This window comes from Nycticebus coucang, chromosome 10 (genome assembly GCF_027406575.1).
Source record: "Nycticebus coucang isolate mNycCou1 chromosome 10, mNycCou1.pri, whole genome shotgun sequence".
NCBI lineage: Eukaryota > Metazoa > Chordata > Mammalia > Primates > Lorisidae > Nycticebus > Nycticebus coucang.
In genome coordinates this window covers 58,544,214-58,568,429 of record NC_069789.1, presented here as the reverse complement: position 1 = coordinate 58,568,429, position 24,216 = coordinate 58,544,214, and the positions used below count along the sequence as shown (strand labels likewise).

At 45.7% G+C, this 24,216-nt stretch overlaps 1 protein-coding gene across 3 annotated transcripts; it reads left to right on the top strand.

Annotated features, from left to right (window-relative positions):
- The first annotated feature begins 4,373 nt into the window (after positions 1–4,373).
- Positions 4,374–20,246, top strand: LAX1 (lymphocyte transmembrane adaptor 1). 3 transcript variants are annotated; one of them, XM_053606529.1, is made up of 6 exons: positions 4,374–4,540; positions 5,175–5,377; positions 13,723–13,832; positions 14,505–14,615; positions 15,188–15,267; positions 19,299–20,246. In XM_053606529.1, the coding sequence occupies exons 2-6, from the start codon at positions 5,289–5,291 to the stop codon at positions 20,190–20,192; spliced, it is 1,284 nt and encodes a 427-aa protein (XP_053462504.1). In that variant the 5' UTR covers positions 4,374–4,540; positions 5,175–5,288; the 3' UTR covers positions 20,193–20,246. The 3 variants fall into 3 exon arrangements, with proteins under 3 accessions (XP_053462504.1, XP_053462505.1, XP_053462506.1); XM_053606530.1 differs by having other exon boundaries at positions 5,171–5,377; XM_053606531.1 differs by lacking the exon at positions 4,374–4,540 and having other exon boundaries at positions 5,162–5,377.
- Positions 20,247–24,216: the final 3,970 nt, after the last annotated feature.

Genomic DNA, 24,216 nt, shown 5'->3' with positions numbered 1-24,216 from the left:
CAACAATGACAACCGCAACAACAACAACAACAAAATAGCTAGGCCTTATGGTGGGTGCCTGTAGTCCCAGCTACTTGGGAGGTTGAAGCAAGAGAATCACTTGAGCCTAAGAGTTTGTGGTTGCTGTGAGCTATGATGTCACAGCACTCTGCCAAGGGCAGCAAAGTGAGACTCTGTCTCAGGAAAAAAAAAAAAAGAAAGAAAGAAAAGAAAAGAAAGTAACAGCGGCGCCTGTGGCTCAGTCAGTAAGGTGCCGGCCTCATATACCGAGGGTGGTGGGTTCAAACCCGGCTCTGGCCAAACTGCAACAAAAAAAGTAGCCGGGCACTGTGGCGGGCGCCTGTAGTCCCAGATACTCTGGAGGCTGAGGCAAGAGAATCGCGTAAGCCCAGGAGTTGGAGGTTGCTGTGAGCTGTGACGCCACAGCACTCTCTACCGAGGGCCCTAAAGTGAGACTCTTGTCTCTACCAAAAAGAAAGAAAGTAACAAAACACTTCAAGCCCAATAAACCGGAAATAACCAGTATAAAGTTTTTTTGTTGTTTTTGTTTTATTTTGTTATTGAGACAGTCTCACTCTGTTGCCCTAACTAAAGCAGAGTGGCATCATCATACTGCACAGCAACCTCAGACTTCTGGACTCATGTGATCCCTCCTGCCTCAGCTTCCTGAGTAGCTGGGACTACAGGAGCATGCTGCTACACCCAGCTGATTTCTCTATTTTTTGTAGAGAGGGGGCTCGCTCTTGCTCAGGCTGTTCTCAAACTCCTGGAGAATCATTCCTCAAGTGATTCTCTCAGAGTGCTAAGATTACAGGCATAAGCCACATAAGCCATGTACCCAGTTAGTATAAAGTTCTAAAATGTGATTTTACTGGAATTCTACATGAGAAAAAGAAACGACGGCTAAAATGAAGGCACTGGGCGGCGCCTTTGGCTCAAAGGAGTAGGGCACTGGCCCCAGATGCCGGAGTGGTAGGTTCAAACCCAGCCCCGGACAAAAATGCAAAAAAAAACTAAAATGAAGGCACTCACTTAAAGGCCCAGAGTATAAAAGTGAAAGTAAACTGTCAAGTTTAAGACCTACACCCCTTGGCCTGGTGGCTCACTCCTGTAATCCTAAGCACTCTGGAAGGCTGAGACCAGTGGATTGCTTGAGCCCATGAATTCAAGACCAGTCTGAGAGCAAGACCCCAGGTATTGTGGCCGGTGCTTATAGTCCCAGCTTCTTGGGAGGATCACTTAAGCCCAGGAGTTTGAGGTTGCTATGAGCTATGATACCATAGCACTCTACCCAGGGTGATAAAGTCAGATTCTGTTTCAAAAAAAAGAAAGATCTATACCCCATTTCCCAGGAGTCAATGGGTCTGCTTGGAATGCAGAGTGCCTGCAAGGGGGTAGCCAGCCAGGCTGGCCCTGTGCCAGGACAGGGCCCCATCTCTTTTATGTACAAATCCAATGCCTAGTGCTATGCAGTGGAAGATGTCCCACAAATATGTGTTTATTAATAAAAAATAAAGTAACACATGGAAGGCAGGCAGGTAACCATCAAGAGAGGAAAAGAAAGCCAGGCACGGTGGCTAATGCCTATAATCCTAGCACTTCAGGAGGCCAAAGCAGGAGGGCAGCTTGAGGCCAGTGAACTCCTGCCCTTGAACTCAGGCCAGCCTGGACAACAAAGGAAAACTTCGTCTCTACAAAACATAGAAAAACTAAGTTAGGCATGGTGGCACCTACCTGTAGTCCCAGCTACTTGGGAGGCTAAGGCAGGAGGATGGCTTGAGCCCAGGAGTTCAAGTCTTATAGTGAGCTATAATCACGTCACTGCACCCCCCAGCCTGGGTAACAGAACAAGACACTCTCTCTAAAAAAAAACTAAAAGAGAAGAAGAGTAAAAACAAAGAAAAGAAACAAATAAAAAGGAAAAAAATATATAAATAAAAGAGAAAGGCCAAAGGAGGCAGTCAATTAAGTATAAATAAATGACTAATGTTATATAATAGCAGCCCCCATTTTATGAGATCTGACATGTGCCAAGTCCTATGCTGAGCATTTATCATTGTTAGCCCAATTAATTCTCACGATAGCATTGTATAAGTACTGTTACTATTGTCATTTTACATCCAAGGAAATACCCAAAAAGATTAGATGAGCTGCCAAGATCTGCAGCTAGTAATTTAGAATTTGAACCCAGGTTGATACTCTTTCTTAACAGTGTTTCTATCTTTCCAAAGAGGACTTTTTTTTTTTTTTTAGACAGAATCTCACTCTGTTACCCTGGTTAGAGTGCTATGGCGTCATAGCTCACAGCAACCTCAAACCCTTGGGCTCAAGCAATTCTCTTGCCTCGGTCTCCAAAATAGCTGGGCCTATATAATGTCCAGCTAGTTTTTCTTTTTTTCTTTTTTTTTTTTTTTGTTGCAGTTTGGCCGGGGCTGGGTTTGAACCCTCCACCCTCGGCATATGGGGCCGGCGCCCTACTCACTGAGACACAGGCGCCGCCCTAGTTTTTCTACTTTTAATAGAGACGGCGCCTCGCTCTTTCTTGCCCAGGCTGATCTTAAACTCCTGAGCTCAAGCAATCCACCCACCTCAGGCTCCCAGAGTACTAGGATTATAGGAGGGAGCCACCACAACCAGTCCAAAGAAGACTTCTTAAACATCATCAAAATAGCATGTAGTTGCTATATCCCCACCAAAGGACTTTGCTGACTTGGATACACAAATTACATCTATTCAAAACCAACCTTGGGGCTCGGCACCTATAGCACAGTGGTTACAGAGCCAGCCACATACACAGAGGGTGGTGGGTTCAAAACCAGCCTGGGCTAGCTAAACAACAATGACAACTGCGACAAAAAATAGCCAGGCATTCTAGTGGGCACCTGTAGTCCCAGCTACTTGGGAGGCTGAGGCAAGAGAATCACTTAAGACCAAGAGTTTGAGGTTGCTGTGAGCTGTGACGTGACGGCACTCTACTGAGGGTGACATAGTGAGACTCTGTCTCAAAAAGAAAAAAATTGTTTTTTTTAAGTAGCAGTCACAGTGCCCTTCTCTTGTGCCACCTTCCAAGTTCCCAGTTCACACACAGTCCCTTTTTGGTTCCAGTGGCTAAGAACACTGGTCCCTACCCTCCGTGTGATGGATCTTGTGAGAAGACCTAGCTTTTACTCTCTATCTGATCCAAAGGAGAAGTGGGCAGACGCCCAGCTTCCAGATCTCGAACCAGCTGCCTCTGAGCCTTCTCTCCTTCCTTCCAGATAAGGCTCCTGGGAGGGAGGGTGCCAAGGACCTGTAATGGCAGAACTTCCTGGAAAGGGACCCCTGAAAGCCTGGACTCAGTCAGGGTAGGAACCATTGGCTCAGGAAAACTGAGGCCCTCTATGTCCTCCAGGGAGAAATGGGAGAGAGGTGTGGTGATGAGGGCCCTGGGTGTCTTCCCGTTCACACACCTGGGAACCCATTTCCTTGTGGAAAGTGCAGGCAACGAGGCTCTTCACATCCTCACAGCCGCCTCACAGGCTCCTTCTCTTTGGGCTCTCCCAAGATGCAAAGAATGTTTCTGGAGACTAGTAGCAGAAAGCAGGGAAGGGGACTAGAAACAAATTTCTAACAATCTTCAAAGTTTGGGACACACACACACAAAAGTTTGGGACACTCGAGGTAGCCCTGGGGATGAACAATCCAGTTTCTGAGACAGGTGCACAAGCAAGGCTAGGATTGCTTTTCTCCATGACAGCCCTGCCAGCAGGACCACGCAGGAGATAACAACAGCCAGGGCAGGGAGGTGGCGCGGGGGCGGGGGTGGGAGATGTGTGTGAAACAAATGGCCCCAGGGGCCCTGCTAACCCAGCCTTAGCTCCAGTCTTGGGGCAGTATCCAGAGCAGCGGTTCTCAGCATGTGAAACACAAACCAGCTCAGTCAAAAGCACCTGGAAAGTATCTATGTAAAAAGCCCGCCCCCTCTGCAGCCTCCACCCACTCAACCAGAAGCTGGGTCTCAGAAATCTGCATTTGTCTCTTAAAAACACCCTCCAGTGTTCTTTAGACTTGCTAAAAAAAAAAAAAAAAAAATGCTAGAAGCCTAGAGGCTTATAAGTCTAAAAGTTTCAGAAATTCAGGGCGAACAATCATGAGTCCTCCGCTACTTTGCCTAATTTTTAATCATCCTCATCTCAGAGCACAGAGCACCTGGCAAGCCCTGGGCAGAGTGGGTTGAAGATACGGTTTTTTCTATCTTATTACGGGCTCAGCAGCATTTCCTGTACCCTGTGCATCATTAGCACATTGGTGGTGTCTCTTCCGGTGACTGACTCTGTTTCCATTCTGACAAAGTGGTTTGCTCTTTCCCCTCTTCTTTGGGGGTTAGAGGAAGATGAGTTTCTCAGAGAACCTCTCCTGGGCCTCTGGGCAGTTTCCCTCTCTTGGTGCCTCATGTTTTCACTAGAAGACAGAGACCACAGATTCTCCCTGAGCCACCTTACTTTTGGAGCACCAGCCCCGGATGGATCTCACCTCCTGCAGTGGGTTGTGCCACATTCAGGTAGAACCAAACCTGTTGTTTTTGTCTGTTGGGTCAACTCGACCTGACATTTCAGTGGTAGACATAAGGCAAGGAGTTTGTTGCGGGGGGGAAATGTTCTAGGAAAAAAATATTAGCTGTTTTGGAAAAAAGAAAAAGAAATAAAAACCGTAAGTTTTTTGTGTATGTCAGGGACTTTGGTGAATGAAGATTTAAGAAGGAAGGGCGGCGCCTGTGGCTCAGTGGGTAGGGCGCCGGCCCCATATAACGAGGGTGGCGGGTTCAAACTCAGCCCGGCCAAACTGCAACAACATCAACAACAACAAAAAAAATAGCCAGGCGTTGTGGCGGGCGCCTGTAGTCCCAGCTACTCTGGAGGTTGAGGCAAGAGAATCGCCTAAGCCCAGGAACTGGAGGTTGCTGTGAGCTCTGTGATGCCATGGCACTCTACCAAGGGTGATAAAGTGAAACTGTCTCTACAAAAAAAAAAAAAAAAAGATTTAAGAAGGAATTGTGAGAGTAAAAAGTTGTACTTAGGGAGTGTTTGTAAGACATGGAAAGCAGGATAGTTTCTGTCATTTTCCCATTATCTACTAAAAAGAAAAATGGTTCTGTGTAAAACACAGATCAATTTGCCTTTTCTCCTGGGAGTCAGCATCTTAGGAAGAGCCAAGAAAAGTGATAGACATGCTGGCTAACCCATTATGATTATGAGAAGCTGATTATGATTAGAAGCTGAAGCCACAGAACATCTCAGCATCCTGAGACAATGGATGTCATCAACCCGACCTTTTTGGAAATCAGACAGAGGACCTCTGAGCCCAGCACTCTGTGGGTGACTCCCACCAACCTGGAAAGGTGAGTGATTCAGAATGGTGAGCTCCAGGCTCCCAGATTTAGACAAAAGGTCCTTGTCCACTCTGGGGAGCTTCTAACAAAACAGCCACTGCCACCCCTCACACCCAGGCTCAGGTCCACTGAGATCGCCTAGCTCTAGGCTCAGAGGTATTTGCTTTGGGCTGCCAGGAGGACAAGAAGGTATTGAAGAAAGAAAGCAGATATTGTGGGAGAGGAAAGACTGTGATAACACAGCTCCTTAGAGCCAGCTGCCAGGACTGCTTGGATTTCTTACCTCTCAGAGGCCTTGATCCCTATCCTTAATCTTTCCTATCTCTGGTCCCACCAATCGCTACTCAAAAAACAATAACAACAACAAACTAGGTCTCACTTGGGCAGAAACAAAAGGCCCAATTTCCTGAGGATGTGTTTATAGTGCCCTAAAACTTGTCATGAATGAAAATTGTAATAATAGGCCAGGTGGGGTGGCTCATGCCTCTAATCCTAGCACTATGAGAGCCAAGGCTGAAGGATCACATGAGGTCAGGAGTTTGAGACCAGCTTAAGCAAGAGCAAGACCCCTGTCTCCACTAAAAATAGAAAAAGTAGCCAGGCATTGTGGTGGGTACCTATTGTCCCAGCTACTTGAGAGGCTGAGGCAGGAGAATTGTCTGAACCCAGGAGTTTGAGGCTGTTGTGAGCCTGGCTGATGTCATGGCGCTTTAACCTGGGGCAAGAGTGACACTCTGTCTGAGGAAAGGAAAGGAAAGGAGAAAGGGAAAGGAGAAAGGAGAAAGGGAAAGGAGAAAGGAAAGGAAATTGTAGTAATAGATACAAAGATATGTCTTTTTTTTTTAAGACAGAGTCTTACTCTATCACCCTGTGTAGAGTGCCATGACATCATCATAGGTCACAGCAACCTCAAACTCTTGAGCTCCAGAGATCCCCTTGTCTCAGCCTCCCAAGAGCTGGGACTATAGGCACTCAGCACAACACTTGGCTAATTTTTTCTATTATCAGTAGGGTCTGGATCTTGCTGAGGCTGGTCTCGAAATCCTGAGCTCAGACGATCCATCCTCGGAGTGCTAGGATTACATGTGTGAGCCACTACACCCAGCTGGTATATATTTTTTTAATATCAAATACCCTATTTAAAGGTTCTGGAAAATGAGTTATTTTTAACTGATATACAGGCTAATATAAAGATCTCAATTGCTACACAGGCATATTACACATGTGAGGCCCCTTGCTCAGAGCTTCTCATATGTGATGGAACTTGAGTTACTACCTAACCCACTTCTTCATCTGTAAATGAAAGAATAGAATCTGCTAAAGTTGTAAGAATTAAATGAGAGGCTCGGCACCTGTAGCTCAGTGAGTAGGACGCCGACCACATATATTGAAGCTGGCGGGTTCAGGCTGGCCCGGGCCAGCTAAACAACAATGATAACTCAACCAAAAAATAGCCAGGCATTCCGGCAGGAGCCTGTAGTCCCAGCTAGTTGGGAGGCTGAGGCAAGAGAATCGCTTAAGCCCAAGAGTTGGAGGTTGCTGTGAGCTGTGATGTCACAGCACTCAACCAAGGGCAACATAGTGAGACTCTGTCTCAAAAAAAAAAAAAAGAAGAAAAAGAATTAAATGAGAAGATGAACATGAAATGTGAAATGTGTTCTACTTCCCTGTCACACCAGCATTGTCCTACTGCTAACTCCTGTGACAGTACATGGGCACATGGTTGCTACAAATTAGTAAGAATATTTGACCCTAGCTGGGCCCGGTGGCTCACAGCTGTAATCCTAGCACTCTGGGAGGCCTAGACAGGTGAATTTTGGAGCTGAGGAGTTCAAGACCAACTTGAGCAAGAGTGAAAACCCTGTCTCTACTAAAACTAGAAAAAATTAGCCAAGTGTTGTGGTGGACATCTGCAGTCCCAGCTACTCAGGAGGCTGAGGCAGGAGGACTGCTTTAGCCCAGGAGTTAAGCTAAAGCTGACAGCACAGCACTCTAGCCTGGACAACAGAGTCTCAAAAATTAAAAAAAGAGTATTTGACCTTATTAGAGACACTTTCCTTTTTTTTTTTTTGGAATAGATAGAGGCACTTTCCTATTGCAACTGTTGGAATAAGTCATTGAAATACCAGAACCAGGCCATCCCAGTTTCAACACCTTGTGCCTGTAGTTTTCAACCTGTGTTTATAACAGAAGTCACTGCACTTCAAGGAACTTTGGGAGACAAATTCCTAAGCCCAAGGTTGGCCCAGGTCTTGAGTCAGGCCTAAAACCCAATACAAAGTAGCAGCAAATCCATCCACCAAACTGCACTGGGCAAAGAGAAAGATATGTCTTTTGGGTGGGGGAAGGAAGGGATAGACTCACAGTTTGTCACCCTTGGTAGAATGCCCTGGCATCACAGCTCACAGCAACCTCAAACTCTTGGGCTTAAGCGATTCTCTTGCCTCAGCCTCCCAAGTAGCTGGGACCACAGGTGCCCACCACAATGCCCAGCTATTTCTTTTTGGAGATAGTCTCACTTTGTCACCTTTTGGTAGAATACTGTGGGAGCTCACAGCAACTCCAAACTCTTGGGCTCAAATGATTTTCTTGCCTTACCCTCCCAAGTTGTTGGGACACAGGTGCCCGCCACAATGACTATTTTCTTTTTTTTTTTAGAGAGGAGGTCTTACTCTGGCTCAGGCTGGACTCAAACTCCTGAGCTCAGGCAATCTATCCACCTCGGCCTTCTAGAGTGCTGGGATTATAGACCTGAGCCATCTCACTCGGCCTACCCAGCTATTTTTAGAGACAGGGTCTTGCTCTGGTTCAGGTTGGTCTTGAACCTGTGAACTCAGACAATCTACCTGCCTCAGCCACCCAAGGTACTAGGATTACAGGCCGGAGCCACTGTGCTAGGCCCAGAAAGATATGTCTTCAGGACATAAAATCCCATAGAACAATCATGGGTATAAAGTACTGCTAATACTTTCAATCTCATACAAACAAAAATAAAAGGCTCATTAGTAGTTGAAACTTTAGGACTGTTGGTAGGTACAAATTTCAATGCTATGGTAGAAATACAACTGAATGATAATAAAGTTAAAAACTGCTATGATTGGGTGGCGCCTGTGGCTCAAGGAGTAGGGCGCCGGTCCCATATGCCGGAGGTGGCGGGTTCAAACCCAGCCCCGGCCAAAAAAAAAAAAAAACTACTATGATTTAGAGAAATAAATGTTATTCCCATGAAAAACATGTCTCACTTGTAGGTAGACATGGGTATTGACAAAAAACAAGTCAATAAAAGTTGTCAGAAACCTGGAGCACTCCTCCAAAACATTTTGTTTTTAATTTACTTTTATTTATTTTTTTTTCTGCAGTTTTTGGCTGGGGCTGGGTTTGAACCCACCACCTCTGGCATATGGGGCCGGCTCCCTACCCCTTTGAGCCCCAGGTACCCCCAAATTTACTTTTATTTATTTTTAATTGAGAAATAAAAATTGTATATATTGGGTGGCTCCTGTGGCTCAGTGAGTGGGGCACTGGCCCCATATACCGAGGGTGGCAGGTTCAAACCCAGTCCCGGCCACATTGCAACAAAAAAAAGCCGGGCACTGTGCTGGGCACCTGTAGTCCCAGCTACCCGGGAGGCTGAGGCAAGACAATCTCCTAGGCCTAGGAGTTGGAGGTTGCTGTGAGCTGTGACTCCACTGCACTCTACTGAGGGCGATAAAGTAAGACTCTGTCTCTCCAAAAAAAAAAAAAATTGTATATATTTATTGTAACAATATGTTGTTTTTGTTTTTTGGGCCAGGGCCAGGTTTGAACCTACCACCTCCAGTATATGGGGCTGGCGCCCTACTCCTTTGAGCCACAGGCACCGCCCCAGTATGTTGTTTTGAAATGTGTAGACTGGAATGCTAAATTGAGCTAACTAACATATGCATTATTTCACACACCATTTTTTGAGGTCAAAACACTTAACATCTCAGCAATTACAAGAATACATGTTTTTTATTGAATCACCAGTAGTCATCATGTTATATAGTAGAACTCTTGGACTTATTCCTTCTAACAAAAATTTTGTATCCTTTGACCAACATCTCCACAACCCTCGGGAACCACCATTCTACTCCCTACTTATTTGGGTTCAACTCTTTTTTTTTTTTGAGACAGACCCTCAAGCTGTCACCCTGGGTAGCGCTGTGGCATCACAGCTCACAGCAACCTCCAACTCCTGGGCTCAAGCGATTCTCCTGCCTCTGCCTCCCAAGTAGCTGGGACTACAGGCTCCCGCCACAACGCCCGGCTATTTTTTTTTTTTTTTTTTTTTGTAGAGACAGAGTTTCACTTTATTGCCCTTGGTAGAGTGCTGTGGCGTCACACAGCTCACAGCAACCTCCAACTCCTGGGCTTAGGCGATTCTCCTGCCTCAGCCTCCCGAGTAGCTGGGACTATAGGCACATGCCACAACGCCCGGCTATTTTTTTGTTGCAGTTTGGCCGGGGATGGGTTTGAACCCGCCACCCTCAGTATATGGGGCCGGCGCCCTGCTCACTGAGGCACAGGCGCCGCCCCCAACGCCCGTCTATTTTTTGGTTACTCCATCATTGTCGTTTGGCAGGCCGGGGCTGGATTCGAACCCGCCAGGTCAGGTGTATGTGGATGGTACCTTAACCACTTGAGCGACAGGCACCGAGCCTGGGTTCAACATTTTTAGATGCCACATGTGAGATTATGCAACATTTGTCTTTCTGTGCCTAGCTTATTTAATTTAACATAATGTTCTCCAGGTTCATCCACATTGTCACAAATGACAGAATTTTCTTCTTTTTAAAGGCTGAATAGTATCCATTACTTATGTATACTACATTTTCTTTATCCATTGATCTGTCAGTAGACACTTAGGGGCAGTGCCCATAGCTCAATGAGAAGGGTGCCTTCCACATACACTGAGGCTGATGGCTTTGAACCTGGCCTGGGCCAGCTAAAATCGACAATGATAATTGCAACAACAACAAAAACAGCCAGGCTTTGTGGCAGGTGCCTGTAGCCTATAGTCCCAGCTACTTGGGAGGCTGAGGCAAGAGAATCGCCTAACCCCAAGAGTCTGAAGTGGCTGTGAGCTGTGATGCCACAGTACTCTACCGAGGACAACATAGTGAAACTTTGTCTCAAAAAAAAAAAATAGACACTTAGGTTGTTTCCATATCTTGGGTATTGTGAATAATGCTGCAGTGAATATAGGAATATAGACAATCTTTTTGACATAGAGATTTCATTTCATTTCTTTCAGATATATACCTAGCTAGGATTGCTGGATCATATGGTTGTTCTATTTTTAATTTTTTGAAGAAACTCCATATTATTTTCCATAATGGCTGTACGACTATTTCTTTTTTTATTTTTATTTTTTTTTAGAGACAAGAGTTTCACTCTGTTGCCCTCGGTAGAGTGTCGTGGTATCACAGCTCACAGCAACCTCCAGCTCTTGGACTTAGGCAATTCTCTTGCCTCAGCCTCCTGAGTAGCTGGGACTACAGGCGCCCGCCACAACGCCCAGCTATTTTTTGTTGCAGTTTGGCCGAGGCCGTGTTCAAACTCACCACCCTTGGTATATGGGGCTGGCGGCCTACTCACTGAGCCACAGGTGCTGCCCCTCCTCCAAACTATTTCTATATTCATTCATTTGTTTATTTATTCATTCATTTGTTTATTAATTCGTTCATTCAATGAACATTCAACAGGGTCCTACTAGGTACTAGGCACTGTGGAAGGCACTAGGTGAACAGAACCATCCATGATCTCCCAAAGTTTACAGTCAAGTGGGAGAGTTAAATGATAAGCAGATAGACAAATGGATATATAATATAATATCAATCAGTGATCAGTGCTATAAAGAAAACATAGACCAAAGCAAGGGAACTGCAAGAAATAGGTTGAGGCCAAGGAAAACCATTATGAGGAGGTGACATTCCAGAAAAGGCCTAGATGAAATGAGGAACTAAGCCATGTGGACAGCTGGGACAGGAGGGCTCCTGGAAGAGGGAGTGGCAGGTCTGAGTCAGACAGTGTTTTGTATGACCAAGGAACAGCAAAGGAGGGCTGGAAGCCACAGTCAGAGGGAAAGTGGTAGGAAATAAGGTTGAAAGGTAGATAGAGACCAGATCACGTGGTGCCATAAAGTCCTCACTGGGTAGGGATGATAGACTTTGTTATAAGTGTGATAGGAAGCTATGGAGAATTACAGAGGAAGGACATGATATGATTTACTATTAGAATGATCACACCAGCTCATGTGTGAAGACAGAATGTTAGGACCAAGAGAGAACCAATATGACCGTTCTTGCCAAGGTCTGTGTGGAACTCATGGCAGCTTAGACCAGGGAGGTTGGGTTAGGGATAAATAGCAAGGTTAAAGCAGACAGAATCTAACTGACTGGAAATGGGACATGAAAGAAAAAGAGCAATCAAGAATGGCTCCAAAAGGCTGGCCACGGTGGCTCACACCTGTAATCCTAGCACTTGGGAGGCTGAGGTGGGTGGATTGTCTGAGCTCAGGAGTTCAAGACCAGCCTGAGCCAGAGTGAGACCTTATCTCTAAAAAATAGCCAGACATTGTGGTGGGCAGCTGTAGTCCCAGCTACTTGGGAAGCTGAAGCAGGAGAATCACTTGAGCCCAAGAGTTTGAGGTTGCTGTGTGTGAGCTATGATGCCACAGCATTCTACTGAGGATGACAAAGTGAGACTCTGTCTAAAAAAAAAAAAAAACAAGGCCAGGCGCGGTGGCTCATGCCCGTAATCCCAGCACTTGGGAGGCCAAGGCAGGTGGATGGCCTGAGCTCACAGGTTCAAGACCAGCCTTAGCCAGAGCAAGACCTCATCTCCAAAAATAGCTGGGCATTGCGGTGGGTTCCTATGGTCCCAGCTACTCAGGAGGCTGAGGCAAGAGAATCGCTTAAGCCCCGGAGTTTGAGGTTGCTGTGAGCTGTGACGCCACAGCACTCTACCAAGGGTGACCAAAAAAAAAAAAAAAAAAAATGGCTCCAAGGTTTTTGACCAAGACACCAGATGATAGAAAACCCAGAAGAGGAGTAGGTTCACATGTGGAGAACAGGAGCTCTTGTCTTGGTTTGAGATATCTGTTAGGTTTCTAGAAATGCTCAGTAGAAAGTTGGATTAAACAAACCTAAACCTCAGGGAAACAAAATCCTTCCCTGGTAGGAAACCCAGAGGACCTGGTTTTCTAATATTTAGGGGTAGTAAGTCAGCTTACTGATTCTTGCTGTGACTTCACTTGGCTGCTTCCTGTTACAGTAGACATAGTCCATCTGGACACTTTTCTACTTCAAACAAAGCAAAACAGCAACTCCAGCCTTGCCAAGGAATTGCAAGGTAGCACAGAACTTGCACTGGTTAAATTCTACACAACAGTAGAGCGTTGCTTGGAGACAAGCTCTACAAGTTGATGCTGTGAGGGTTATTCAAGTTCATGCAAGCTGGACTCTGACACAGAGCCACTCCCTAATTATGAGTTGGGTAATCCTCTCCTCTAAGTAAGCCAGGAAGCCTGGGAGCGGGGAAAGAGAAGACACAGGACCAAATGGATTTGATTTGCAAGTTTGGAGGACTGAGTGTAGAGTGGAAAAAGCATGATCTCTGGAGCCAAATAGAGATAGATTCACATTCCTTCTCTGCTCCTTTCTACTTGTGTAATCTTTGACGTGTTACTTTACCTTTTTTAGTCTAGATCTCAGGTTTCTAGGCCACAAAGCAAGATAAGATTGTTGTAGAGATTAAATAAACTTTACATGCAAACCCCTGGCACCCAGAAGGCATTCAGAAGGGATAATTTGGGGCAGCACCTGTGGCTCAGAGGATAGGGCACTGGCCCCATATACCGAGGGTGGTGGGTTCAAGCCCAGCCCCAGCCAGCTAAAACAGCTGTGGCAACTGCAACAAAAAGTAGCTGGGCGTTGTGGCAGGTGACTATAGTCCCAGCTACTCGGGAGGCTGAGGCAAGAGAGTCGCTTAAGCCCAAAAGTTGGAGGTTGCTGTGAGCTTTGATGCCATAGCGCTCTACTGAGGTTGACAAAGTAAGACTCTCTCTCAAAAAAAAAGGGGGGAGACAATTCCCTTTTCCTATGTCCAAGTCTCCTCTCTCCTAAGTTGCTATTTAGAGATAACCCTCTTTTCCGCATTTCCCACACGCTTCAGCTTTCCTTCACTGGGCTCTCATCCCAAATCTTCACGCTCTAACTCCCATCCCAAATCTTCACGCTCTAACTTCCTGCTCTAACTCCTCCTCACGCTCTAACCCCTCCAACCTCCCCACTCTCCTTCAGCCAGGATATGACATTTGCTTGTCCTCCTAGAGATAAAGACCAGAGTAGCAGCATCTTCTCCGGGTTTGCGGGAGTCCTCGCCATCCTCCTTTTCGTTGCGGTTTTCTGCATCTTGTGGAGCTGGTATAAAAGGAAGAAGTGTGAGTCTTTTGTTGGTCCTGAGTTGAGACGTGGTAGGATTAAAAATCTAGCTTGGCGGCCAGGTGAGGTGGCTCACGCCTGTAATCCTAGCACTCTGGAAGGACGAGGTGGCTAGATTGTTTGAGCTCACAAGTTCGAGACCAGCCTGAGCAAAAGTGAGACCCCATCTCTACTAAAAATAGGAAACTGAGGCAAAAGGATCGCTTGAGCCCAAGAGTTGGAGGTTGCTGTGAGCTATGATACCACAGCATTCTACCCGGGGCGACAGCTTGAGACTCTGTCTCAAATAAATAAATAAATAAATCTAGCTTGGCATTTAAAGCCCAGTACTTTTTCAAGAATAAATTGTGGCATTGGAGAGTCCTCAGGTATTTCTTATCTGACATATTGATCATCGTCTCACTAAGCTCCTGAGTTGTGGCTCTGAAGGCCCAGTGCTGATCTGATTTCCACTGGGAAAGGCTTGGCCCTAGGACCCCTGTGCCCAGCGTCCTCTTCCTGTTTCCTGAGTCCCCGATTCCCTAGTGCCTCTAGTTCAAGTCTGAAAATGTATTCTTGATGAGTCCTGGTGAGGGTGGGAAATAGTTTCAGAAGCCCCCTCGTCCCCACGAGTCCATGCATCCTGTGCAGCTGACCCTGCTGTGACTCCTGTCTCTCTCACTGCCTTACAGGGCAAGCCCCTTTCCTCCAAGTTGCTGCCACGCCCCTTCTAACTCTGCCACAATCCAGACAACGAGCCAAAAATATTTACGACCTCTTGCCTCGGCGGCAACAAGAGTTGGGTAAGTTTTTCCTTTCTAGTCTGTGGAATCCAGACGTTCATGCTTCTTCTGCTCCCAGAATGTACCCTCACCACCCAGCATCGACTTTCTCTAAGCTTTCAAACCCACCTACCCTTCAGAGAGTAATAGGAGAATAGGATAGATTAATTATAAGCTATAACTCTGGGGGTACAGAGAGCTCTCAAAAGGGAGCAGAGGGTTGTCTGGGTAGGGATTTTGTTTTTTCTTGTCATTAAGGCAGTAGAAGAAAGCCAAGGCTTGCAGAGGACGCGCAGAAGGAGAACATGGGACTTGAGCTACAGGCAAGGGATGAAGGGGTCCTCTGTGGGAGCCTCCTTCTCAGACTTTCCAAGCCCTGTGCTAGCATTCTCTAGTGCCATAGAAGCCAAGGGGGCTTCCAGGTCTCAGAGCATGTCCCTCGGTAGCTCTGACCCTCTCACCACAAAACACCAGGCACCAGGCTGGGAATTCCAGACGCCACACAAACCCAGTTCACCCACGATGCTGGGATGGTTTAGGCTGAAGTGCTCACAGGAATGGCTATCTTCAGGATTTATTCTTTGTCCTTTCAGGAAGACCTCAGTCAAGAAATACCCGTATTTTCAGTACCGAGAGCCTCCTCTCCAGAAATTTTGACAGCCCTGGGCATGTGGTAAGAGTCAAGTGAAATGGCACGCTTCTTGGGAGAATGACGCATCTCTGGCTAAAGAACTGAGGGGAAAGAGTTCTAGGGTTCAGCTCTGGTTTCACTGCAGACAAACAGCATATCCTTTGGCACTCACCCTGCAGCCCTATTAATAAATCGGAAAGACTAGCCTAAGGACCTCCCTATACCCAAAGAGAGAAATTAGGAAGGGCAGTAGCAAGCTTGAGATTTTAAGAAAAGCTTTTAAGATTTTAAGAAAAGAGTACATGTATTCAGAGCGCGACCTCATTGCTAAAAAATAGCTGGGTGTTGTGGCAGGTGCCTGTTGTCCCAGCTCAAGAATCGCTTGAGCCCAAGAGTTTGAGGTTTCTGTGAGCTATGACACTCAGCACTCTACCCAAGGCACTCTACTCAGGGTGACAAAGTGAAATTCTGTCAAAAAAACCACACACACAAAAAAAAAACCCCACCAGGCTCAGCATCCATAGCACAGTGGTTACGGCACCAGCCACATACACCCAGGGTGGTAGGTGCAAACCCAGCCCGGGTAAGCTAAACAACAATGACAACTGCAACAAAAAATAGCTGGGCGTTGTGGTGGGCGCCTGTAGTCCCAGCTATTTGGGAGGCTGAGGTAAGAGAATCGCTTGAGCCCAAGAGTTAGAGCTTGCTGTGAGCTATAGTGCCATGACACTCAACCCATGGCAACAGCATGAGACTCTTGTCTCAAAGAAAAAAAGAACACCAGAGTGCATGTATTCAAGTACATGATGTTAGAACTGAAATTGATTGTTTTAACAAACACCTTGATAATGAGCATATCCAAATGAGTGTTGTTCCCTTCAAAGTAACCATCTCAAGAGAATACACAAATATTCCAACAATGCCTATATTACTAAAAACACACTGAAAACTTGCTTTGGGATTACTTTTAGGGCCTGTGTCAAATTGTTCAATTATCATTAGTAGCAAAAATATCCCTAAGTCCTTCAGCACTGTAGCTGATGTAGAAAGCGTTTGATCAAAAGTCAGATAACCTCTGAGGTTACAAGGGGAATCCACTAATATCAGTGGTTCTGGACCTTCCTAACGCCACAATGTATTTCCATTGTTAAAAAGGGGTCGCGACCCACAGGTTGAGAACCTCTGCTAAGTATTAAAGATAGTCCCTGAGTCTCATGATCTGTATCTGAAGGCAGCTCCCAAGAAGGAGGAACACAGTAACAGTTTGTTGCAGAGGCACAAGGGAAAGCAGGGGGACTACTTTGAAGAACAGGGAGCCGATCTTTATAGATAAGTTGTTTTTTATTTGTTCGTTTGTTAAAAAATTAGTCCCTTTGGTTTTGTGGTCATCCTTGGGTAAGTGCATTGATGTCACTGATGAAGCCTGTTATTACTCAGCCTCTCAGAACCCAGAGGTTTGGATTCAATTATAACACAGCCGCCTCTGGCACTGCCACCTCCACTTCCTCCTCTTCCCACTCCTCAGAGTCTGGAAGACTCCTGGAGTAACAAGTCTGAGTGGTTGATAAAAGGCAGGGAGGAAGAAACTCCATTGCCAAAGCTAGTTCCAGGACTTGGGCCCTGACAGGATTTTGCATTTAAAGTGTAGGCCCCAGGTGGTGCCTGTGGTTCAAAGGGTGGGTAGGGTGCCAGCCCCATATGCCAGAGGTGGTGGGTTCAAACCCAGCCCTGGCCAAAAACTGCAAAATAAATAAATAAATAAATAAATAAAAAATAAAGTGTAGGCCCCAATTTGTTTGTTCGTGTGTGTGTGTGTGTGTGTGTGTGTGTATATATTATTTATTTATTCATTCATTTTTGGAGACAAAGTCTCACTCTGTTGCCCAGGCTAGAGTGCAGTGGCCTCAGCCTACCGAGTGAGCCTCCTATCTCAGGTGCTTGAGTATCTGGGACTATAGGTCCCTGCCACCAAGCCTGGCTAATTTTTCTATTTTCTCTCTCTCTCTTTTTTTTTTTTTTTTCTTTTTGAGACAGAGTCTCAGTTTGTGGCACTCAGTAGAGTATCGTGGCATCATAGCTCACAACAACCTCGAACTCTCAGGCTCGATCAATTCTTTTGCCTCAGCCTCCCAAGTAGTTGGGACTACCAGTACCCACCACAACACCCAGCTATTTTTAGAGATGGGGGTCTCACTCTTGCTCAAACCTGCCTTGCTTAGGCAATCAACCCGCCTCAGTCTTCCAGACTGCTAGGATTATAGGCATGAGTCATGGCACCTGGCCTATATTTAATCTATTTTCTGTTTTTAGTAGAGATGGGTCTGACTTTGCTCAGCCTGATCTCAAACTCCTGAGCTCAAGTGATACTCCCATCTCACCCTCCCAGAGTGCTAGGATTACAGGTGTGAGCCGCCACACTCAGCCCCAAACTATCTTAAGCCCACAAACATAATTGTATTGGACTCCATAATGTTTGAAAAACATTTTAAATAAGTTGCCAACATTTAAAACTTGAAGACATTTGAAAGTCCAGATGTACAGCTTTTCTTTTTTTTCTTTTTTTTTTTTTTTGAGACAAAGTCTCAAGCTGTCACCCTGGGTTGAGTGCCATGGCACTATAGCTCACAGCAAGCTCTAACTCTTGGGCTCAAGCAATCCTCTTGCTTCAGTTTTTTTGTTTCTTTGTTTGTTTGTTTTCTATTTTTAGTAGAGAGGGTGATGTCGATTTTGCTCAGGCTGGTCTTGAACTCGTGAGCTCAAGCAATCCACCCGCCTCAGCCTCCCAGAATCCTAGGATTACAGGCGTGAGCCACCGTGCCAGGCCAAGCTTTTCTTGAAAATTCAAAAGTTCTAGAAACATCAGACCTGGACTCCTAAATGGCATTAATCAGCTGAGTCTGTGTGTCAAGGGTCCCTTTAATAATAATGGCAAGCATATTTTAGTGTTTTCTCTGTGCCAAGAGCTTTTCTAATCCATATATTCCTCACATAACTTTATTATTATTATTATTTTTTTTTTTTTGGTACAAAGTCTCACTTTTTTGCCCTCGGTAGAGTGCCATGGCGTCACACAGCTCATAGCAACCTCCAACTCCTGGTCTTAGGCGATTTTCTTGCCTCAGCCTCCCAAGTAGCTGGGACTATAGGAGCCTGCCACAACACCCGGCAATTTTTGTTGTTGTTGTTGGAGTTTGGCCAGGGCTGGGTTTGAACCTGCCACGCTCGGTATATGGAGCCGGTGCCCTACCCACTGAGCCACAGGCGCCGCCCCTCACATAACTTTATGATATAGATAGTATGATGATTCTCGTTTTATAAATTAGGAAACGGGGCCAGGTGTGGTAGCTTATGCCTACAATCCTAGCATTCTGGAAGGTCGAGGTGGGTGGATTTCCTGAGCTCAGAAGTTCCAAACCAGCCTGAGCTAGAGTGACATCCTATCTCTAAAAATAGAAAAACTAGCTGAGTGTTGTGTTGGGTACCTGTAGTCCCAGCTACTTGGAAGGCTAAGGCAAGAGGATCGCTTAAGTTCAGAGTTTTAGGTTGCTATGAATGAGTGCCACAGCACTCTACCAGGGGTAACAAAGTGAGAGTCTTTCTCTCTAAATATAAACATATATATATAGAAACGAAGTACCAGAAAGATTAGGTAAAGTGTTCAAACTCACCCAGGGCAAAGTGGAAAGGCTAGGATTTATATGTAGCCTCAGTCTGAGTCTAAGGCTCTCCCTTTAACCACTATGCTAAATTGCCTCTTGATATTTGCTGTAGGCAAAGCTCTCTGCATTTTATAATACTTTCTCCCTACACCACATTGAATCCCCACACTGTGGCCAAAAACCAGTTGCAATTTACCATCACATTTACATGCTGTTCTTCTTAAATCCAGCCCACCACACTCATACATTCCTGGCACAAAGAAGTCTTGCAGTTTGGGACCCCTGATTTAGAGGTTTTCTCCAAGCTAGGGAACTGAATGAAGGAACTATACCAGCGGGACTGTGCCAAAAAGAAAGGCTTTTGTCCATATTTCTGCTTCCATCCTATCACTGGCTTTCTCTTCTTCCTCATAGTATTTTGAAGCAGACAACGCCTCCCAGGTGTGTCAAGCCTACATCCATGCCATGGAGTACTCAGTGGGTGTCTATGACAATGCCACCGTGCCCCAGGTGTGTGGGAACCTCACTCCCTCGGCACACTGCATCCATGTCAGAGCTTCCAGAGACTGCACGAGCATCTCTTTAGAAGATTCACATGATTACATCAATGTCCCCACAGCAGAAGAGATTGCTGAGACTCTAGCTTCTACCAACAGCCCCTCTGGTGACCTCTTTGTTCTTCCAAGTGCCCAGGAGCTGGAGTTCACTGAAGAAAGAGACGAGGGCTGTGGGAATGCTGGGAACTGCACCAGTTTTTGGTCTCCAGGAACTGAGGACAGTGAGCCACTCAGTGATGGGGAATGCTCGTCTCAGACCTCAAATGACTATGTCAACATGACAGGATTGGATCTTGGGGTCTCTGAGGAGAAGCAGCCTTGGGTGACTTTTCAATGCTGCAGAGACTATGAAAAAGTGCCACCAGCAGATCCCAGTGGGAGCCTACAGCAGGCTGAAGACACAGCAACATCCTCAAACACAGGCCATGTTGAGGACAGGACAAATGGTCCAGGGACCCACATCCAACCTGTCAGAAGAAGGCTCTTGGTTTCAGAAGATTATGTAGCTTTTCAGCCATCCACCCAGAGTGAGGACAGTCAGACCAAACACAGAGAAGAGATGTCAAATGAGGACTCTCATGACTATGAGAACGTGCTAGCTGCCACGTTAGGCAGCAGGGACTCTGAGCAGGAGCCTGGCTCTCAGCTCCTTCCTCATGAATTAGAATCCAGTTATCTGGCTGGAACACCACATGGAGTGGCCTATCCTGCCAGATCCTTAGCCACTGCAGAGTCTGATGAAGACTCTTGATCACTCTAGTATTTCAATGGGTTCATTTGGATAAGCTGAAAAGAGGCTGAGATGAGTGGGGAACTAAGAGGCTGCATAAAAGCAGAGGTTTGGGAAACCAGAAAGAACTTCCTTCTTCTCAAGCCGGGTGCTATTTATCTCTCATACCAACCTATGAATGTTTGCTGAAACTGCTGTATAGAACTATTAGGAAATAAAGATAGGAAAGTACTTTAGTGTACAATGGAAGTAGGAATAGTCTAAATCACTACCTTCACTTTTACCATCAGGCTGCAAAGCAAGGGTATGGATTATTTTATAATCCAGGAAGAGGCCAAAAGGAAGGAAGAAGTTGGGGTGGGATGGGTGAGCAATTGCCTTTTTAAAAAGAGTGTGGACATGGGCGGCGCCTGTGGCTCAGTGAGTAGGGCGCCAGCCCCATATACCAAGGGTGGTGGGTTCAAACCCAGCCCCGGCCAAACTGCAACAAAAAAATAGCTGGACGTTGTGGCGGGCGCCTGTAGTCCCAGCTGCTCTGGAGGCTGAGGCAAGAGAATCGCGTAAGCCCAAGAGTTAGAGGTTGCTGTGAGCCGTGTGATGCCACGGCACTCTACCAAGGGCGGTACAGTGAGACTCTGTCTCTACAAAAAAAAAAAAAAAAAGTGTGGACAACCAAATGCTGGTGGGGACATGGAACAAAAGGAACTCCCACTTGTTGCCAATGGAATTGCAAAGCATAACCACCACTTTCACAAACTGTTCAGCATAAATATAATATAGGACCCAGCCATTTCACTACTAAGAATTCACCCAAGTGAATTAAAACTGTACATTCACACAAAAGCCCATACATGGATATTCATAATAGCTTCATTCATAATTGCCAAAAACTAGACATGACCCAGATGTCTTTCAACAGGTGACTGGATAAACAAACTGGGGGTATCCATTTCATGAGTTTATCCACACTCGACCGTAAAAAGGAGTGAACTGCTGGTTCATACAAGATGGACAAATTTTAACTTCATTTTGCTAAGTGAAAGAAGCTAGGCCTAAAAGTCTACATATTGTATGATTTCATTTATAAGACATTTTGGAAAAGGCAAAACTGTAGGGATAGGAAATAGATCAGTGATTGCCAAGTTTGGGAAAGGAGAGGAGTTTACTATAAAGGAGCTGCACAAGGAAATTTTTAGGATGATGAAGCTGTCCTGTATGGTCCTGTGGTAGTAGATTCATGACAATAAGCATTTGTCAAAATACAAAAACTATGTACCACAAAAAGGAATTTTTATTGTATGCAAATTTTAAAACATTAACCAGGCCATTGGGGTAACACAGAATGGCATGCAAATTGTGACAAATAAATCTAATTGTATTACAAATGTATGACATAACCTTACTGAAGGGGATGGAGGAGAAAAGAACTGACAATTTTAGAAAACAATATTTTGACTTGAAACTGTCAGATGAAAACACAAAAAATTGTATACAAACACTGCACTCTAGTTCGCAAATATGAGTGCATATTTATATCTCACAAAAATATGAGTTAGCAATTCTGAAACTACTCTAAATGCATACTGGATTAAACAAATAAATACGCCAGGTACGGTGGCTCATGCCTGTAATCCTAGCACTCTGGGAGGCGGAGGCCAAGGCAGGTGGATTGCTTGAGCTCACAAGTTTGAGACTAGCTTGAGCAAGAGTGAGACCCCTGACTCTACTAAAAATAGAAAAAACAGAGGTAAGAGGATCACTTGAACCCAAGAGTCGGAGGTTGCTGTGAGCTATGATGATGCCATGGCACTCTACCCAGGGCAATAGAGTGAGACTCTGTCTCAATGAATAAATAAATAAAAATAAACAAATAAGTAAATCTATTATAAATAAGGAGTTCCAGGTTAGTGTCAGAATTGAATTATAGAATACCTAGTTGGTGTCCACAGAGTTGGAAAATTGGCTGATGTGAGGGGGAAAATATCCAAAAATGCCTCATACATCTGGTGTTGAAAATGTTCTGAGTAAAAAGAAGACCATTACTCCACAAGTGCCTGGCATTTAAATTGATACTACACAGAGGACACCATGATAGGCTGGCACAGAGGTGCAGCCACTCATCTAGTAGATCAGGAGAGCTTCATACCAGATATGAGCATGAAGCTTAGGTGAACAGAAGTAAAACTTAAAGTGCCATGAAAGCATTCTCATAACCAGAGAGGATGAAAAAAAATTTTTTTTTTTTTGAGACAGAGTCTCACTATGTCACCCTCAGTAGAGCACTGTGGCATCACAGCTCACAGCAGCCTCAAACTCTTGGGCTTACATGATTCTCTTGCCTCAGCCTCCCAAGTAGCTGGGACTACAGGTGCCTGCCACAATGCCCAGCTATTTTATTGTTGTGGTTGTCATTGTTGTTTAGCTGGCCCGGGCCCAGTTTGAACCTGCCACCCTTGCATGTGGCCAGGGCCATAACCACTCTGCTACGAGTGCCAAGCCCAAGAGGATGAAAAATTATAGGATCGGGCGGCGCCTGTGGCTCAGTCGGTAAGGCGCTGGCCCCATATACCCAGGGTGGCGGGTTCAAACCCGGCCCCGGCAGAACTGCAACCAAAAAATAGCCGGGCGTTGTGGCGGGTGCCTGTAGTCCCAGCTACTCGGGAGGCTGAGGCAAGAGAATCACTTAAGCCCAGGAGTTGGAGGTTGCTGTGAGCTGTGTGATGCCACGGCACTCTACCGAGGGCCATAAAGTGAGACTCTGTCTCTACAAAAAAAAAAAAATTATAGGATCTAGATTAGAAGTTGTTAAGAGAGCTATCACCAGCTCGGCGCCTATAGCTCATTGGCTAGGGCCCCCGCCAAATGCACTGGAGCTGGCGGGTTTGAACCTGGCCCAGGCCTACCAAACAACGACAACTCCAACCAAAAAATAGCCAGGTGTTGTGGCAAGCACCTGTAGTCCCAGCTACTTGGGAGGCTAAGGCAAGAGAATCGCTTAAGCCCAAGAGTTAGAGATTGTTATGAGCTGTGACGCCGAGACACTCTACCAAGGGAGACATAATGAGACTCTATCTCAAAAAGAAAAAAAGAGAGAGCTATCACCCAGTAGGAAAGAGGGATACTACCTATCAGCTGGGGGCAGATCCTGCAAAAAAATTAAGCCAGCTCATATTTAGACCCCAATGAACTGTATGTACACCTTAATAAGCCAGTTACACTGATACATTCTCCCAAATCAAGAATGATTAATAAATAGTACATTGCCTCATATTAGGTAATCTTTTTTTTTTCTTGCAGTTTTTTGGCCTGGGCCTGGGTTTGAACCCACCACCTCTGGCATATGGGGCCGGCGCCCTACTCCTTGAGCCACAGGCGCCGCCCTAGACAGGTAATCTTTGTATTTTTTTTTGTTTGTTTTGAGACAGAGTCTCAAGCTATTGCACTGAGTAGAGTGCTGTGGCTTCATAGCTCACAGCAACCTCAAACACTTGGACTCAAGCAATCCTCTTGCCTCAGTTTTTCTATTTTTAGTAGCAACAGGGTCTTGCTTGTTGCTTAGGCTGGTCTTGAACTTGTGAGCTCAAGCAATCCACGCATCTCGGCCTCCCAGAGAGGGTAACCTTTACATTTCTTTCTTTCTTTTTTTTTTTTTGTTTTAAGATAGAGTCTCCTTGGCTAAGTGCCTGTAGCCCAGTGGTTACAGTGCAAGCCACATACACTGAGGCTGGTGAGTCGAACCCAGCCGAGGCCAGCTAAACAACAATGACAACTGCAACAAAAAAAGCCGGGTATTGTGACAGGCACCTGTAGTCCAAGCTACTTGGAAGCCTGAGGCAAGAGAATCGCTTAAACCTAAGAGATTGAGCTATGATGACGTCACAGCACTCTACCCAGGGCGACAGTGTGAGACTCCATCCTTTTTTTAGACTCCATCTTTTTTTTTTTTTTTTTTGAGATAGAGTCTCACTATGTCACCCTCAATAGAGTGCTGTGGCGTCACAGTTCACAGTAACCTCAAACTCTTGAGCTTAAGCAATTCTCTTGC

Coding starts and splice junctions, on each gene's coding strand:
- LAX1 (XM_053606529.1), top strand. CDS start 5,289: ATGGATGTCATCAACCCGACCTTTTTGGAAATCAGACAGAGGACCTCT. Junction 5,378..13,722: donor ACTCCCACCAACCTGGAAAG/GTGAGTGATTCA, acceptor TTGTCCTCCTAG/AGATAAAGACCAGAGTAGCA. Junction 13,833..14,504: donor CTGGTATAAAAGGAAGAAGT/GTGAGTCTTTTG, acceptor ACTGCCTTACAG/GGCAAGCCCCTTTCCTCCAA.